Source organism: Thamnophis elegans, chromosome Z (genome assembly GCF_009769535.1).
Source record: "Thamnophis elegans isolate rThaEle1 chromosome Z, rThaEle1.pri, whole genome shotgun sequence".
In the NCBI taxonomy this organism is placed as follows: domain Eukaryota; kingdom Metazoa; phylum Chordata; class Lepidosauria; order Squamata; family Colubridae; genus Thamnophis; species Thamnophis elegans.
The window spans coordinates 75002394-75021275 of record NC_045558.1 but is presented as its reverse complement, the minus strand read 5'-3'; the positions used below and the strand labels follow the sequence as shown (position 1 = coordinate 75021275).

Below are 18882 nucleotides of genomic sequence, written 5' to 3'. Positions count from 1 at the left end.
CACCCGACCGCCGGTGCCGGGAATGTGGGCGGGCTCCCCAACTGCCGCGGCACTGGAACGATCTTAACCAATACATTTTTATGTTTGTTTATTAGTCATATGCGTAGAATTTCTCCTTATTTTCGGTTCAGTGTTTTAGTGTTCACTGTTTTTAGAATAGTGTAATTTTAATTTTGCTAACAATTTGAATGTAGGCCCCTCTTGATCTTGAGGCCCTAGGCTGAAGCCTACTTAGCCTATAGGAAAATCTGACCCTGCCAGGGATAAAACTGCCATAATAGTAACAGCTACAGAAGTTCCTCCGAATGCATAATTCTGGAATCAGAGCCAGTTCTTAAGGGCTTTCTGGAACCCAAAGAAAGTAAGCACTGTCCATATCTCTATTTTTTCCTCTCTTGATTTTTTCTTCCCTGTTTTGCACCCTAATCTGAAATGGGAAATGGCAATAATTATTCCAACTCATCAAGATATTCCAATTCTCCCAATTTTTTCATGGTATTCATGAAGGGAAATATAAACACAAAGACACTGAAATATACCATTCATTCAACATTGTTAGTTTATTATACAGAGTACTTATTATGATTGTTTCAGAATCAGTGTTATGATCTATAATTTAAAGTCTTTTTAATAATTTACCTGGCCATTACCCCCATAACTTGTTTGTGTTGTTCCTCTTATCACAGGTTGGATGATTGATGCAGAGAGTCGTCCTAAATTCAGAGAGTTAATAGCAGAATTCTCCAAAATGGCTCGGGATCCACAACGCTATCTTGTCATACAGGTGCTGAGCATGAGTAACATGGTGTTTATTTATTTATTATATTATTTCAAGCAAAATAATGCAATGTGCTTTGTAATAAATACAAAGAAATTATAATTTCAAATTTATGGAAAAGGAGTTTTATTTTAAAACCAAGAATGAGAGAAAAATATTCCATTTTAACCTATTTTCATACAGAAAGAAACATTGAATAAGCTGACTAGATCTCCCTAACCACCACTCAATTCCCTACAGAATTTTATTACCAAAGAAATAAAACAAAAAACAACTTCTAGCTAGAAAATTCAGGGATTTCTGCTTTGGCTAAATATTTGAATAATGTATATGGAATAAAAATATTTCAGGTGGCTTCCATATCTTCTCTGGAGTCCTTGTCTAAGAGTCTTTCTTCTCAGACAATGGTGACCAAATGCTGGATAAAGTGCCTTTTATGTTTAGAGTAATTTACCGTATTTCCCAAGAAAATAGAATCATTCTTCATCTCAGTCTAAATTTATATTTTATTGTTGGTTGGTGAATATTTTTGATAGTGATATTTTAATAGTCAAGTTGTAGTAAGACTTAATGTTATAGAGGTGTAATTATTCATCCTAATTTGAATTTGTTTCTGAGTAGGGAGATGAAAGAATGCACCTGCCCAGCCCAACAGATTCCAAATTTTACCGGAGTCTAATGGAAGAAGAAGACATGGAGGATATTGTGGATGCAGATGAATATCTAATTCCTCATCAAGGATTTTTCAGCAGCCCATCAAACTCACGAACACCCCTCTTAAGCTCATTGGTATGGGACTGTTTCTAAAGTTTTTTTTGAATGAAAATACTCCAAGCAAGAAAGCAATTAATCTGTTGCATTAACATCCACAAAAGAATCTTGTATCACAGTCTTCTCCAATTTGGATACCCATGAGTTTTATATTATGAAATGGTCTAATATTCTTCATCTGTTAAAATAAATTCATGAAACATTTTTCTCTTTTACTTTAGAGTGCTACAAGCAATAATTCTGCAGTAACATGCATAGATAGGAATGGGGTAAGTGATCAATTTAGAGCCATGGTCAGTAACTTATGAATTATTTCATGGTTGTTGTTGGGTTTGGGTTTTTTTTTGCCATCCATTAGAATATAAATAAGCAAGCATTGTTTGGAATTAAAATGTCTTTTTATGTCAACAATGGAGTACTGAATCTTATTATTATTAATCTGAACTTTATTACAATTAGCAGGAACATCCAGTGAGAGAAGACAGCTTTGTCCAGAGATATAGTTCAGATCCAACAGGAGTTTTCCTCGATGACAGTCTGGATGATGGCTTTCTGCCTGCTCCAGGTAAATACACAGACTCTATTGAACCTTTGTGTTCCTCTCTGATAACATTAATCAAATGAAGAATAAGTTTTTGAATTTGATCCTGTGGAAACAAACAAGCACCATTTAAAATTAGACAATAGGGTTTATTATGTCAATCACATAAATTCCATTTAGAAGAAGGTAGATATTTAAACTTACAAAATAAATGCATAAAAATAAACAATTACCAAATAAGGTGATTGGTTATAATGGATTTTACAAACAGTAAAACAATGTAGCCACATTCAAACACAGAGATGACTAACAACTGTACCGAATAATCCAAAAATTTACTTTGGCCTTTCAACTCTGATGGACCTTGGATGAAGCAGATTATCTGGATCCCTTTCAGTCAGGTTTCAGGTCTGGTTACGGCACTGAAACTGCTTTGATCGCGCTGATCGATGATATCTGGCGGGCCAGGGATAGAGAACATTCCTCTATCCTAGTGCTTCTTAACCTCTCAGCAGCCTTCGATACCATCGACCATGGTATCCTTCTGCGGCAGTTACGGGAGGTGGGAGTGGGAGGCACCGTCTTACGGTGGTTCTCCTATCTCTCGGACAGGTCGCAGTCGGTGTTGGTTGGAGGGCAGAGATCGACCCCTAGGGCCCTCAAATATGGGGTGCTGCAGGGTTCGGTCCTGTCCCCCCTCCTATTTAATATCTACATGAAGCCTCTGGGTGAGATCATACGCCAGCACGGGATCAAATATCATCAATATGCGGACGATATTCAATTGTATCCAACTCAGCAAAGCAGTGGAAGTGATGTGCCAGTGCCTGGAGGCTGTCAGGGTCTGGATGGGAGCGAACAAGCTTGCACTCAATCCAGACAAGACCGAGTGGCTATTGATGTTGCCTCCCAAGGATAGTCCAGACATTCCACCTCTTAGCCTGGGGGGTGAAATTATACACCCCTCAGAGAGGGCCCGCAATTTGGGTGTCCTCCTGGACCCGCAGCTGACGTTAGAACACCATCTGTCAGCTGTGACCAGGGGTCTTTTGCCCAGGTTTGCCTGGTGCACCAATTGCAGCCCTATCTGGACCGGGAGGCACTTCGAATGGTCACTCATGCCCTTGTCACCTCAAGACTGGATTACTGTAATGCGCTCTTCATGCCCATGAAGAGTGTTCGAAGACTGCAGTTGGTCCAGAATGCAGCCACGCAAGCAATACTGGGTGTACCTAGATACACCCATGTTACACCCATCCTCCGTGAGCTGCACTGGCTCCCTATTGGTCTCCGAACGCGCTTCAAGGTGCTAGTCATTATTTTTAAAGCCCTGCATGGTTTAGGACCTGGCTACCTGAGAGACCGCCTCCTGCCACATACCTCCCAACGGCCAACAAGATCTCACAGTTTGGGCCTCCTCCGGGTGCCGTCGACCGGACAATGCTGGCTGGCGGCCCCCCGGGGGAGGGCTTTCTCTGTAGCTGCGCCAGCCCTGTGGAATGATCTACCCATAGAGATCTGGACCCTTACCACTCTCCCGACCTTCCGTAAAGCTACTAAGACCTGGCTGTTCCAGCAGGCCTGGGGCTGTTGATCAATGTCCAGCCCCACCTAGACTGAATGGATGGTGTGTAATTTTAACAATTGTATTTTTAATTTTTAAATGCTTTTTTAATCTGTCTGTAAGCCGCCCAGAGTCCCATGGGACTCTGGGCGGTATACAAATTTTATTAAATTGAAATTGAAAATTACTAAGGGGCTACAAAATTGTACATGAATTGTATTTTCAACTGTTCCTTTGTCACAAAAAATGAATCTTAAAAAATAAGGGATTTTCCTGATCTTTCCTTCAGGAATGGTTGTTAGAAGTAAGTTAAAACAATTTGAGGCTAATAGTATCCTAAATGTGGGAATGAATATTTGCTGGTCCAAATAGTTTCCTGGTCTAAAATAGTGTGATTTATTACTGAAAAACGTATCCATGTAGAGCCAGCAAAATCTAATTATCTTTCTCTTTCTGTAATATTTATTTAAGGCTTGACATCATTAGTAATACATCCTATAAAAACCATAATTCTGCAATAATTTATCTTGCTTAAGTCCATTTAAAATCAGCCAGGATCAAGAAGATTTGCTTACATAAAAAAATGAAATAATCACATTTAAACACATCAGCTTCATGAGCACCCACATTAGACACACTTACACCATTTGGAAAATAATCCTTAGAAAATTACTTTGTAATTTCAAACATATTTGTATCAAAAGTGCCTAGTGATTATTTAATGATTTAGGTCCCTATAGCTCCTTTGCTCATTCTTTTGCTACAGCAGCTGGTACAAATAATATCCTTCCAGAATAATTAAAATAGTAGAGGTATTGCCAATGTTGGAGAATTGTTAACAATATAATCCTATACTTACCAAATGAGTCAAATAAATATTTCTATTTTAAAAAAATATTTGTTCAGTTAGGTGTTCATTCACTTATCATGCATAGAGTCTACACTGTTTGCCATATATATAATTTTAGTTTGGAAATATTTTTTCCAATGCTTCCTCTGTACAATAATCAGCCAAGACACTCATCTCCAGAACAAAATGCTTAGCTGATGAACAACACCTAAAAACCGAACTACACACTCTCACTAACGTACTGACATCCAATGGATTCCAAAGAAAGAAGATTACCAACCTAATCCCAAAAGAAACCCCCACTAAAATCCAGGACAGAGAACAAGAAAACGGAAAAGCCCTCGTCCCATAAATAACAGGTACCACAGACAGAATCAGCAAAATCCTCCACAAACACATCAAGATAGCATTCTGCACAAACCGAAAAATATCCACCATCCTAAGAAACCCCAAAGACAAAATTGAGTTAGAAAATCAAGGAGTATATGAAATCCCATGCCCCACCTGCCCCACCACATACATCGGACAAACCAACAGAAGAATAAGTGCATGCATTGAAGAACACAAGAATGCAATCAGAAAAGAGGAACCAACTTCTTCCCTGGTCCAACACCTTAAAGCCTCAGGACATAAAATTGACTTTAAAAAGACCAGAACTATTGCCAAAACTGAACACTTTAAGAACAGAATAATCAGAGACTCCATCGAGATAGAAAAATGCCCGCAAAGCATGAACAAACGAGACGATACCTCCCGCCTACCAGACATTTGGAAACCCGCCCTTATTGACAAATGAGTCCCTAACACGAGGAATGACACCAGACCCACACTCACAAGAGCCACACAGGATGTCACCACCACAAATCCACGCAGAAAGCAGACTCAAACCCACATTGATGATGAGGCACGACCAAGGACCAGAAGCCAGACCACACCTGCACCATTAGCCACTTTATACCCCTCCAATCCATACATGAAGCAGATTGACACCCACCAAGAAGATCGGGCACGGCCACAAACACAAAGCCCAACAACAGCAACGCAGCTCACCAGCTCAAATCCCCCGGCAACTAAGCCGAGCACAACCCCCCCCAACCAATCAGAACACACCTCCACCAAATCAGAACACAGCCAAGCTCCCACCCAATCAGCTCAAACCCCCACTGGCAGTTAAAAGGAAGAAACAGCTGAGATCTCACATTGCTCCTGGAAGCACGAAGCCAAGTAAACAAGCCTGAAGATGACGAATGAGATTTCGTCGAAACGTCGCCAAGACACTTCCAATTTTACGCGGGAGAAAACCCGAATAACCAAAGACCTACACACTAACACCCGCGAAAACCTCAGAAAACACACACACACACACATATATATATGTATGTATGTATGTATGTGCGCGTGTATTTGTATGTATATGTATGCATGTATATGTGTGTGTGTATATATATACACACATACATATATACATACATACACACATATACATATATATACATACATATACATACATACATATATATACATAAATGTGTGTGTGTATATGTATGTGTGTGTATGTATATGTATATATATATACACATACATACATACATACACACACGCACATACACGCGCACATGCACACATGCACACACACACACACTTACTGAAACAAAGCCAGCACTCCACACCAAGATTTATAGAAAGACGGCAGCTCTGACCCCGCTTTAAGCCCAAAACCCAACCTGAAGATGGCGAGTGACACCTCACTGAAACGTTGCCAAGACAATCTCAATCTTACATGGGACAAGACACAAATACAACAAGACCAGCCCCCATGAAAATCTACGAAAACAAATATCTTACCTCTACGGGGAGAAAACCTTCCTGTTCAGCAGATCCTACGAGAAACTTGAAGTCCTAAGAGCCATCATCTTATGTGACCTCACATTCCTACGCAACTGCTGAGACAAAAGCCTGATCCCTACATGCTTCCAACTAAAATTCTATTCTAAAACCTCAGCCAGTGAAGAACTGAAAAGAACTGAATTAGCCTTAATCAGAAACAAACTCCACAGGAAAAGATTCCTACTAGACCAAACCAACCGTGACCTACTCACTCTTCACCTCAAACTCAGCAATAAAATCCACCCAACACTCTGGTAGAAATCCAAACAACTAGCCCTCTGGAGAGCCAAAACAGAAACCTCCTACAAGACAGACAAACACATCAACTAACTCCACAGGCTAGAAAAACAACAGAAGCCCAACTCCCCTCCACAGCAACTCATGAAACAAACAGTACACAACATATCAGACAGAACCCTCACCACAGCTGAAACCAATGTCCTTTCCAGAGGATTCAACTTTGCAGTCGCCCCTAAACACATCCCCACTGAAGACATCATATGCGGAATTGAAGCTACACTCACCAAAATCAACCCAGATAAAGCCAATAAAATCAGACTTGCAGTCACCACCATCCTTTGCTCCAGTAATCCACCCAGAAACAACTTACAACAACAAGAAAAAGCACTCATCAACCTGAGGAAAGACAACAACATAATCATTCTCCCAGTAGACAAAGGTAACGCCACAGTCTTGATGAATACTTCTGACTACCAAGCCAAAATATTCAACCTACTCCAAGACCCCGCTTACAAACCTCTAAACACAGACCCCACCACCTACCTGGAAAAAACCACCAAATCCAAAATAAAAGTCTCTCCCATCAGTGAAGAGATCCAGCAAAGAATCATCCCCAGAGAGAAATCTTCCAAATGCTCCAAACTCTATGGCCTCCCCAAGATACACAAAGAAGGAACACCACTCAGATCCATAGTCAGCTCCATAGGCTCACCTCTACAGAATCTTGCCAAATTCCTTGCCAAACAACTCCAACCCTACACAGAATCCATCACCTCACATGTACAAAACTCACTCCACTTCATAAAACAATAAAGAAACAAAACCTACAACCCAGCGACCTACTCCTGAACAAACACAACCCCCCTAAACATATCCTGGACCTGACCAACCACTGCATAACCAACACATACTTCATCCATAATGGACAAAGATACAAACAGTCAAAAGGAGCACCCATGGGTTCACCCCTCTCACCCATCATCACAAACTTATAAATGGAACATTTTGAAACTAATGTCTTAGATAAATCTGAACAGAAACCCAAACTCTGGCTTAGATATGTTGGTGACACTTTCGTGATTTGGCCACACGGGAAAGAAAAACTGGACAATTTCCTCACACATCTCAACAGCCTACACCCCAAAATACAATTCACTATGGAAATAGAAGCAAACAACCAACTTCCCTTTCTGGACATCCTAATCTATAAAAAAAAACAATGGCTCCCTACAACACATCATCTACTGAAAAAAAACACCCACCAACCGCTACTTAAACACATAATCCCATCACCACGCTGCACAGATCAACTCTGTAGCCAAGACCCTCATCTCCAGAACCAAACACCTAGCCAACAAAGACCACTTGAAAACTGAATTATATACTCTCACAAACATATTAATATCCAACAGTTTCCAAAGGAAAACAATTACCAACCTCCCAAAAGGAAGACCCCCACCAAAAACCAAGACACAGAACAGGACAACGGCATGCCCTCCTCCCTTACATCAAAGGTTACCACAGATAAAATCAGAAAAATCCTCCACAAACACAATATCAAGACAGTCTTCAACACTGACCAAAAAATAGCCAACATCTTAAGAAACCCCAAAGACAAAATCCAGCTAGAAAACCAAGGAGTCTACGAAATACCATGCAAAACCTGCCCTGCAACATACATAGGACAAACAAACAGGAGAATAAATGCACGCATCGCAGAACAAAAGAACGCAGTAAGAAAAAAAAAGAAAAAAACTTCCTCTCTTTTCTAGCACCTTAAAGCTACAGGACATGAAATTAATTTTGAAGGAACCAGGTTAATCTCCAAAACTGAACACTTCAACAAGAGACTAATTATGGAAGCTATTAAAATAGAGAAACATCCCCACAACATGAATAAACGTGATGATACCTCCCACCTACCAGACATCTTGAAACCAGCCCTGGTAAACAAATGAGCCCCACCCACCACCCAGGACGTTACAACACAAAACAGCAACGGACCTACAGCCAGCACCAATCTGCCAATCATGTTACAGCCACACATCCAATCAATCCACTTACTGAAATAAAGCCAGCACTCCACACACCCCCACCAAGATTTATAGAAAGATTGCAGCTCCAGCCACGCTTTAAGCCAAAAACACCAGCCTGAAGATGGCGAGTGAGATGTCGCCGAAACGTTGCCAAGACAATCTCAATCTTACATGGGAAAAGATCCGAATACAACAAGACCAGCATATCTAGACCCGTGAAAATCTACGAAAATATATATATATAAACGCCTAGCCAACAAAGACCACCTGAAAACTGAATTACATGCTCTCACGAATGTATTAATCTCCAACGGATTCCAAAGAAAAACAATTACCAACCTAATCCAAAGGGAGATTCCCCGCAAGAACCGAGACACAGAACAGGACAACGGCATCGCTCTCCTCCCTTACATCAAAGGCACCACAGATAAAATCAGAAAAATTCTCCACAAACACAATATCAAGACAGCCTTCAACACTGACCAAAAAATAACCAACATCTTAAGAAACCCCAAAGACAAGATCCAGCTAGAAAACCAAAGAGGCTACGAAATACCATGCAAAATCTGCCCTGCAACATACATAGGACAAACGAACAGGAGAATAAATGCACGCATCGCAGAACACAAGAACGCAGTAAGAAAAAAAGAAAAAAACTTCCTCCCTTTACAACAATAGACACACAGCCAGCACCAATCAGCATCAATCTACCAATCATGATACAACCACACAACCAATCATTCCACTTACTGAAACAAAGCCAGAACTCCACACACACCCCACCAAGATTTATAGAAAGACATCAGCTCCGATCACACTTTAAGCCCAAAACCCTGCCTGAAGATGGTGAGTGAGACCTCGCTGAAACATTGCCAAGACAATCTCAATCTTACATGGGAAAAGACCGGAATACAACAACACCAGTGTGTGTGTGTGTGTGTGTGTGTGTGTGTGTGTGTGTGTGTGTGAGATATATATGTGTGTTTGTGTGTATGCACACACGCACACGCACACACACATATACTACTAAGACTCTCATTCCTATAACCATTAATTGGGCACAGGTTTTCTAGTATACTACTAAAATTTTCCTTCCTGGCTGAAACAATGCATTATAGGGCAAATATTTTTGAACTAAGGTAGCTCAAGTGAGTTAACTTATGAATGTGTCCACGTTCTGGGATCCATGACTGCAGAGCAAATGAAATGTGGGAAAGTTGTGGCTGTTTCAGTGCTGCTAAACTAACTACTGTGTCACATGATGCTCATTTTGAATGTTCTGCAATGGTTTTCCAACTATTCTCTCAATCCCCTTTTCCTCACCAGCCATACTTGCCTGCTGGCCTTGAGTAGGATAATGTTGATTTAATAGCTGACCAGCTGCTCTAATGCTGTAATACTATAATGCTGCAATGATGTTGGAATGGTAGAAATGAGTCAGAAGGGTTATTTTGACTGTTACCAATTTAAGAGTCTGTATTATAAGAGAGGCCCTATTGGGGCATATCTCTCCCTCCGTGTGTGCTTCCATGCTGGTTGTTGTTTGTTTTGAGGTCTGACTAAAGTGTGTGTGTGTGTGTGTGTGTGTGTGTGTGTGTGTGTGTGTGTGTGTATGTATGTATGTATGTATGTATGTATGTATGTATGTATGTATGTATAATTTGTAGATAAAGCCACTATTTAAATACAAACTTCTGTTTGCTGTATTTGTTCCTGGGTTGTCTCACATAGTCACACTGTACACACTCTGACAGAGTTGTCTTATTGACTTTCTCACTAACTTTCACCCTCCAAGCTTACCACAAGTAAAGTAAACAGAAAAGCTGGAAGGAATTCAAAGTGAGTAGGCAGACAGTTCAGCTGTAGCAAGCAAGAATGGTTTTCAATGTTCCTTGCCAGCTTCCTCCCTTCCCTGCCAATGGGGAAGCCATAAGAAGGTGGAAGTCACACCATTGCTTTTTGCCCACCCATAGTAATTCTGTTTCTCTGTTTAAGTAAGGAAATGTCTCAAAATGATGACCCAATGAGCATAAATCGTTTAACCACTTATAATTTCAGTAGTGATAAATCATTGCCTGGAGATTTGACTTAATTATAATCTCTAATATTCTCATTAGCCTACTGCAGTGGTTCCCAAATTGGCAACTTTAAGACTTGTGGACTTCAACTCCCAGAGTTCTCTAGCCAAAAGAGCTAGCTGGAAAATTCTTGGAGTTGAAGTCCACAAGTCTTAAAGTTGCCAAGTTTGGGAACCACTGGCCTACTGAATAAGGAGAGGAAACATAAATCTACTTTTTGATAGTAACTGAATTTATCAAACAGAATCTAGTCATTTGTTCCCAGTATTGCATTAAAATCACCAATAAGGATTATTTTAAAAAGAGAATAAGAAAATAATACATTTATTAAATACGTATTTATGTTGGGGGATATAATATTAATGTAATCTTTTATACTCAGCACTGTTACCTTTATCCAACATTACTTGATGAAGCCTTGTAACAATGTATTGTTAATTTTGTTTTGTCTTTTAGACTTTTGTTTGTTTTTCAATGACTTGTAGAGTTTTGTGTTCCTAACTCCTGTCCTATCTGCCTGAGATTCATTAATAACAGTCCATGACAATAAATTTTGTATATAAAGTTTCATATAAGCACAGAAATAGAAGAAAATGTGATTTCAAAAATAATCTCATAAAATCCCAAGGAAAGATTTTTGCAACTAGGAAATGTGTTATGACTTCTCAGAGCACTATTGCTTCAGTGACTTTACATAGACCTGCCAGGTGCAGCTATCTCTTTGTATTATCAAACACTGCTATAATCCTTTTCTTTTGCTAATCTTTCATCATATGCCAACATTCATAAGGGCTATGTGAAGGAGACTCCATTGATTTTAAAGAAAATGTATCTTTACCAATAGATAAAATTAATTACAGATTGTGGTGTTTGTAATATATAAATTTGATTTTTAAAATACAGTAATTGCACAAGTTAGTGTGATCTCTGTCTCCAGAAGGCTGTATTAATTGAATAATTGATGCCTCATTAATAATAATAATCTGATGCCTCGATAATTGATGCCTCATTAATAGAAATTTGCAATAAATAAAGGTAACGTGTTGAGTCATATATACAGTCCTTAATACATGCTTTGTATTTCTTTCTAAAATCATTTCAGAATATGTAAACCAGCAAGTGACCCCAAAAGAAGCAAGTGCATCTGCTTCTATGGTACAAAATCCAGTCTACAGCATTTTCTCCCTTCCCATTGATCCAAAGCCTATGAATGATTCAAATCATCAAAAGCTGCATAACACAGCACTGGATAACCCAGAATATCTCAACACAAGTTTCTCGCCTTTGGCTAACACAGTTTTTGATAGCTCCTCCTACTGGGACCAGACAACCAACCACCAAATCAATCTGGACAATCCAGACTACCAGCAAGACTTTTTGCCCAGAGACAACAAGCCTAATGGCATTGTTAAACTTCCTCCAGCTGAGAATCCAGAATACCTAAGGGTAGCAATGCCAAAAAATGAATACATTGAAGCCTCAGCATGACTCTGATAGAGGCTTTGAATTGTCTCAGCAATGTAGGAAAGAAACACAGATGAAAGAATTGTTTGCTGTATATGGTTAGGTTAAAAATCATTATTACATTTTGTAGTACACTTTTATCTTCCAAGTGTCTGTACTGTTTCAGCAAGTTTGCCTAGAATTTCATTTATTTCAGTGTTTAGAAAAGATGCAACAAAGAACCAAGAATTATCAACCAGCAAGCAATGTTTTTTCTTAAGCTATATATACAAGTACAGCATTTTTCTGAATATTAACTGCTGTATTAAGCATCCACCATAAGTCCTTTTGATACCATATCTTTTATAGGTCATTTGTGGTGGTACTTTTAAAAAGCCTTTATGATGGCAAATGACAAGTTTATGCCATGTAGATCATAGTGAGAGGAGCACAGAGTAAGTGGAAGGACTTAGACTCAAGTCATTTTGCCAGTCTCCTTAACAGAGTTACCAGCAGTTTGATTTAAAGAGAAGCTTGTTCCTATCCTTCAGTCCAGCTAGTTGAACACCATCTTATTTGCTATTTTATTTGCAATGAAAATAGTTCTTTTTAAAATGTGAGAATTCTGTTCAATATAACCTTTGATTACATTGGGAGAAAGAATGCTTAGTTCTTCATACAGCACACACTGCCACTACTATTGCTGGGAAATTCTGCAGGTTTCAATTCAGGAATGTTGATAAAATTCAAAAAGTTAGACATTCAGGAATGATCATCAGGTACTCTGTCACATGTCTCTGTAATGCTCATTGTAGATATGAGTAGCATTGTTGTCTGTTGTGGTTTTGTGTTTGTATCTTAGTTTCATGATTTTAAAAATATGAAAAATGAACTTAAACATCTGCAAATGGAAAACATTGATTCTTGTTTTGCACATACAAACATTCCACTTCACTGCCTTGCTACATTTAAACACAGTATGTATATAAAGTGGTGAAGAAATGCCATTCGGCTAAAATCAAATTATTACATACATAACTGCATGCACTAAGGATGGATGTTGGGGAAATCTATTACAAAAACTGAAAAAAAATCTATGCGGTGACTCAATACCCATTTATCATGATTTTATGCAGAAATTATTGGTAGAGAAAAAATATTAACCTTGGAGATAATTGCATTGAGAGAAAATATTTCTGTACCAAAATTCAGCATTATATGATAAATAAAACCAGTTAATTTGCAGGAGTCATATGAAGCATAATTCAACAGCTGCATTTAAATAGGTAAATTAACTTATTCTCCCAAAATATACCATCAATGTAGGATGGTTTTCAGACCAATCATTATATATTAAACTGATGTTTTAATACAATGCTTGAACCTATTTTTACTCAGAACTAAATCTGACTGAATTGAATACAGTTGTCTCTGTAATAGTATATAGGATTGCAGTCTAGTAGTGTAATACAGTATAGGTCTAATTTTAAAATAAGATCTATTAAAATTGGTAGGATTTATTTTTGTACTAATATTCACAATATATTAGCTTGACTAAGCCTGGCTCCATTGATTCTCCTGGTCTCTTATCTCCTGGGAGAGGGTAGCAGTGCTGTCTAATACTGTTATCCCTCTTATTTTGAGTTTATGACTTTGATATAAAGCCACTATACATCAATTTCCATATTGTTCAAATAACAGTGAATGTAATAATTAGAATCACTGCCTTAATTACAAATGAAAAATCATTGAGCAATAATTATTCCTCTTTTTAAGGATACTATAAATTCTGCTAGTAAAGTACATGTAGAAAATAGCCCTGGGTATAATTCATTATTTTGGATTATGGCATTTCATATCCCAGGAAATATAAGGTAAAAATAATCACACAGTGGGGGGGGGGATCACACACATGAATGGTTAAATAGTTCACTATGAAGCACCAATCATCATGAATATCTATTCTTTACAATGTTGATTTGGCTCTGGGTAATGGAAACGAAAGACTATAGAAACAATACATTTATCTGAAAACTCTGAATTGGAGAAAACAAATCCAGTATCTTACTGTGAAAGTATTTCAAATATTTTACATATTAATTGCATAGAAGAGATAAGACTTAAGGATGCCTGCATATATGCTGATGGTGGATGCTATCTGTTTGTGTCAAATTTTCAATTATATGAACCATATCTCTCCACATTGTATAACATATATTACTTGTATTATGATCTGGCAGTTTTGGCTTTGATTATGTCTAGCAGTCATGTTTTTATGGTAGCCTCATTTCCTTTTACTAATGATTCTGAACTTAATTGCATTTTCCAGTGAATTTGGCCAAAATATATAAAGCAAATGATTCTGGCTCTATGTTTATTTTTATATGCTCCATATTTGCTTGTTTGTTACATTTACTATATAAGGAATGTGCAAGAGCCTTTTCCAACACCACAGCTTGAACAAGTCAGTTTTTTTTAGGGTCTAACTTTTGTAGCCATAGGTAACTATGGGAAATATGATAGTGTGAGCTAATTCTTGTTTAATTGCCAGTATGCATATGTACTAGATACATGCAATGAACTGTATATACGTTTCCTGCTCTGATTTGCAGGAATTAGTCACAATTCCTGCAAATCATTTTTATGCATTCTATATGCATGAAGTCAAGTATACAACTTATTTTCTTATATAGCAGGGAGATATACAATGTAAAACCACTTTGGATTGCTACATATAATGATTTTTCCTTTGAAAACTAATACTGATTCCCAAGCAAAAGGTTTGTGTAAATTGTGGTTACATATGAAGTCATCCTAAGTGCAAGATATTTTGCATTTCTGAACAATGATTTCATTTTTGGGACTTAGATAATAAAAGAAAAACTATTACCTACCTCTTCAATGTCAATAGTTGTTAACATGCTCTAATTTTCTATGATTTATATTTCTCTGTGAGAAACTATGTTAGAAAAAGTAACAATTGTCTTTTGATTGTTCTTCTCAACCATGTTTAAATTGTGTATCAATAGTGTGATCTATAGTATCTATCATGCTGCCAAGGGACAACGCTGCAGATATAGAATCTTCAGTTGCTGTTAAGTGTATTTCTTTCTCTTTAAGATTCATATTATCTTTTCATATTCTTTATAATCCACTTTTTATCTGGCATCAGATTTTTTAAAATAAGTCTTTTTAAAAAACAATCATATAGCTACTATACATTAAAATACATTTCTTTTTACATAAAAATGGATATTTGGATGTTAGAACTGAGGACATTGTCAAGAAGACATTCTTGTTATAAATTCATAAATAGAAAAATAGTTATTACAACTTTCATAGGTTCTCATTATAAATGTAAGGGAACATTTAATTGTGATTGGGCATGACTAGACTAGACTTCTCCTTTAAAGAAGGAAGTATGTAGAGCAACATCAGTCAGTGAATGGCAAAAAATGCTCATCTCTTTTTAAGATAGGCTTCAGTATTAATAAGGGTCCAGGGGAATGATAATATGACAGCCATTTTTATTAAACGGTGTTTAATAAGACTGTACCAGAAAGACCCAGTCCATCTTTAGCCAACAAAGGTTTTCTGAGCAACCTTTAGCTCAATCTATTTCAAAGTTGCTTGGAGAAAATGAAAATTTCCCTGGAAATAAGATCTACCCGGATAATAAAGCCCAGTTGGGCTTTTGAACATGTGCTAAAATAAGCCCTCCCTAAAAATATTGCAACACAGCAGCAGCCATAATATGACCACACTTGCCACCTTCTGCACCTCAAAAATAATAAGACCTCCCCAAAAATAAGTTCAGTGCTTATTTTGGGTGTCAAAAGAAAATAAGACCCTGTCTTATTTTCAGGGAAACATGTATATGTTATATAATTGTTCCAAAGAAAAAGCAGAATATAAAGATAATTTTAAAAGTACAGAACTGTACTATAAAAATAGAGGGAATTGTATAATTGTTTGATAAAATTTATATAATTCCAATGGAAGAAAATATCTGTAGCTCAAGGTTGAACTTTGGAGTCCTTGATGTTCTCTGTGCTTGCAGATGTTTTATTTCTCAACTAGGCACCATCATCAGCATTAGGCAATATCAACAGCACTGTAGTGCACGATTTAGAAAAAGAAAGTCAACTTCTCTGACCAGATTCACTAAGGAAAAACTGTGTAGACGACATGTAGGTATACATGTGGGTAAGCTATTTGCTATATAACAATTCAATTTGCTAACTAAGAACAGGATGTATATTCTGGCCCAGAACTCATAAGTATTTCACCAGGAATTAGAAAGAATTAGAAACTGAATTCAAAATGATCCTGTGGAATTATGAGATCATTAAAATGCATTAGCTTTATGTAGAGATTAAAATAGGTCTATAAAGTATTTGTAGTGTTTGTTTAGCTTCCAAACCACTGACTTGCATTTCTGTCCCAAATGGATGCTCTGCAGGAATAATATCAGTTATACAGGAATTATACAAATGCATATCAGTAGATTGAGCATTGTAAATACTGTCATCTATGAAAGCAGTTTGTATACCAATTGAACAAATATAATCCAATTAATTGGCACAATAGACAAATTAATAAATAAATGACACAATTTGTATACATATTTTAGTGTTAATCTGTGTATATAAAATGATGAACAATATTTGTATAATTCTTTTCCATCTTTTAATATATGGAATTTATTATAATATAGCCTATTACTTTTGATATTTGGTAAAGGACAGCCTTCTGGTATTATTGATACTGAACGTTCTGCTTTTGTTTGTTTTTTTAACTTGATACTTGAAATTATATCAACATGCAGAATATACAGAAAATAAGAGAATTGTTATCCCAATGCATTCATATGAAATTATATTCCAGCAAAATTAATGGAAATTGCTCCTTAAAATGTTGGGGTAACAATATTATAACAGTTATTTACAGCATTGATTGACCTTTAAGATGTTTATTCCTGCTGCTTTGTCCAATAATCAACAGTAATCATACAACCAAGAGAGGACATTTATTGGAGAATTTTTGATTTCCAATGTGTTATTTCTGGATACAGAAATATTCCAGGTATTTCAGAAGATTTTCTTCCCAGTGTTGAAAATACAAAAATTCAGAGATATTAGCAGGAAGTAATTAAAATCAGAGATCTTATCAAGAGAGAAAAAGACAGACAGAGATTGTGTCTATGCCACAAAATTCCACTATTTGGTATTATGTAAATGAAATTATCTCTCTCTAAATAATATTGTTTGATAAAATGCTAGACATTTGAACTGCTTTGAACTGCTTTATCTGCTTTGATTCTTTACAATTCTAAAATTTCCAGGGAAAGAATACATGGGATATTTTTCTATATGCTTTGCATTATAAATGTAAATATTCTTTTCTTCTTAATCTGAGAAAGAGACAGAGAGAGACTACTGTACAGAGAAGAGAAAGTGGAAACAGCATCATGAAAGGACAGTAGTGTCATTCCTAATCTAATTCCTATTAGATTAAACCTAAAGAAATGCATTTTATAAAACTTTTGAAAAGAAACACTTTGTGAAAAAGAAATGGCCACTTTAATATTTTGTGTTTTTTTTTCCTACAGTCCATTCTGGAAGTGGCAGTGGCATAAGCTACCAATATTTTTTTAATGCAAAATATTTTTAATCGTAAATTTCACATGCTTTGCTTTCAAAAATAACTGTAATTTGTTTTTAAAGCATGGTTGTTTGTATCTCAATAAAGCCTATGAAACAACCCTCTTTCAACTTGTTATTATTTAAAGATGTGGGTTTAGGCAATCACCTTTTAGGTAGTGGTCAAATAGCTATCTGCAGGAGAAAAAATCTGGCACTGGGGACACCCTTCTATCTGTCAGCCACTATGTGATAGTAAAAAAAAAATCAGAATCAGAATTTCATTATTTTCAGGCACATAGAAGATATTCAGGTCATCTTTTTCTGCTTCTGGAAAGAATTGCTATGCTTTAAAAGCAGCTTACAAGGAACTAAAATATGTTAATCACTACTGGAATAAATTCATTGATAAATAGATGGATATAATGCATATAATATAATGTATTGAAAATCTACAGCAATATCCTATAATATTCTGTAAACCATCACAAGACAGCATAGAACAAATCAATGAAATATACTATATTTTAGTGAATATTATATGACATCTATTCTTCAGTTTGACCTGTATGTGTGTTTTGCATATGTATGCATATACTGTATATATTGTACTTTTTCAGTTTTCTGCTGATGTTAATAAGCAATCTCAACAGGAAAATGCAGGATCAGAAATATCACCCTATATAGCCCTTTGGAAATTCTAAGACTTTTGACTGTGTCCTCAAAGATGTAAGTGGCATTACTAGGAAGTCAGTCAGTCTCTCCTATACTCTATATAACACATTTTGTTCCATTCTTTTGGTTTTGCTTATTTTTATTTTGTTAAACTGCACTGCTCGATGAATAGAAAACCTAAGTACACATGAGACTCTGGGTTATCCATAAAGTCACTGAACCTACTCCCAAATAAGTATCAAAAGACTCCAAAGTTCCATGTACCTTAATCAAGTGACACCATTGAAAAAGGTGGGATAAAGTCTAGATCAGTTTTAGAATTGGCATTATGTAGCCTGCAGATTCCTTCCAGCTTTGCAATTTCATGACACAAATTC

General features: G+C 36.8%; 1 protein-coding gene across 3 annotated transcripts in view; it reads left to right on the top strand.

Annotated features, from left to right (window-relative positions):
• EGFR (epidermal growth factor receptor) overlaps nucleotides 1-15055 on the top strand; it is a 197037-nt gene extending 181982 nt beyond the window's left edge. For 2 of the 3 annotated variants that reach the window (XM_032238166.1, XM_032238168.1), the window contains exons 24-28: nucleotides 687-784; nucleotides 1400-1567; nucleotides 1771-1818; nucleotides 2009-2114; nucleotides 11848-15055. In XM_032238166.1, the coding sequence (XP_032094057.1) occupies nucleotides 687-784; nucleotides 1400-1567; nucleotides 1771-1818; nucleotides 2009-2114; nucleotides 11848-12233 (806 nt within the window). In that variant the 3' untranslated portion in view covers nucleotides 12234-15055. The remainder of the gene's footprint in view (nucleotides 1-686; nucleotides 785-1399; nucleotides 1568-1770; nucleotides 1819-2008; nucleotides 2115-11847) is intronic. The other variant, XM_032238167.1, reaches the window with a different exon arrangement.
• Nucleotides 15056-18882: the final 3827 nt, after the last annotated feature.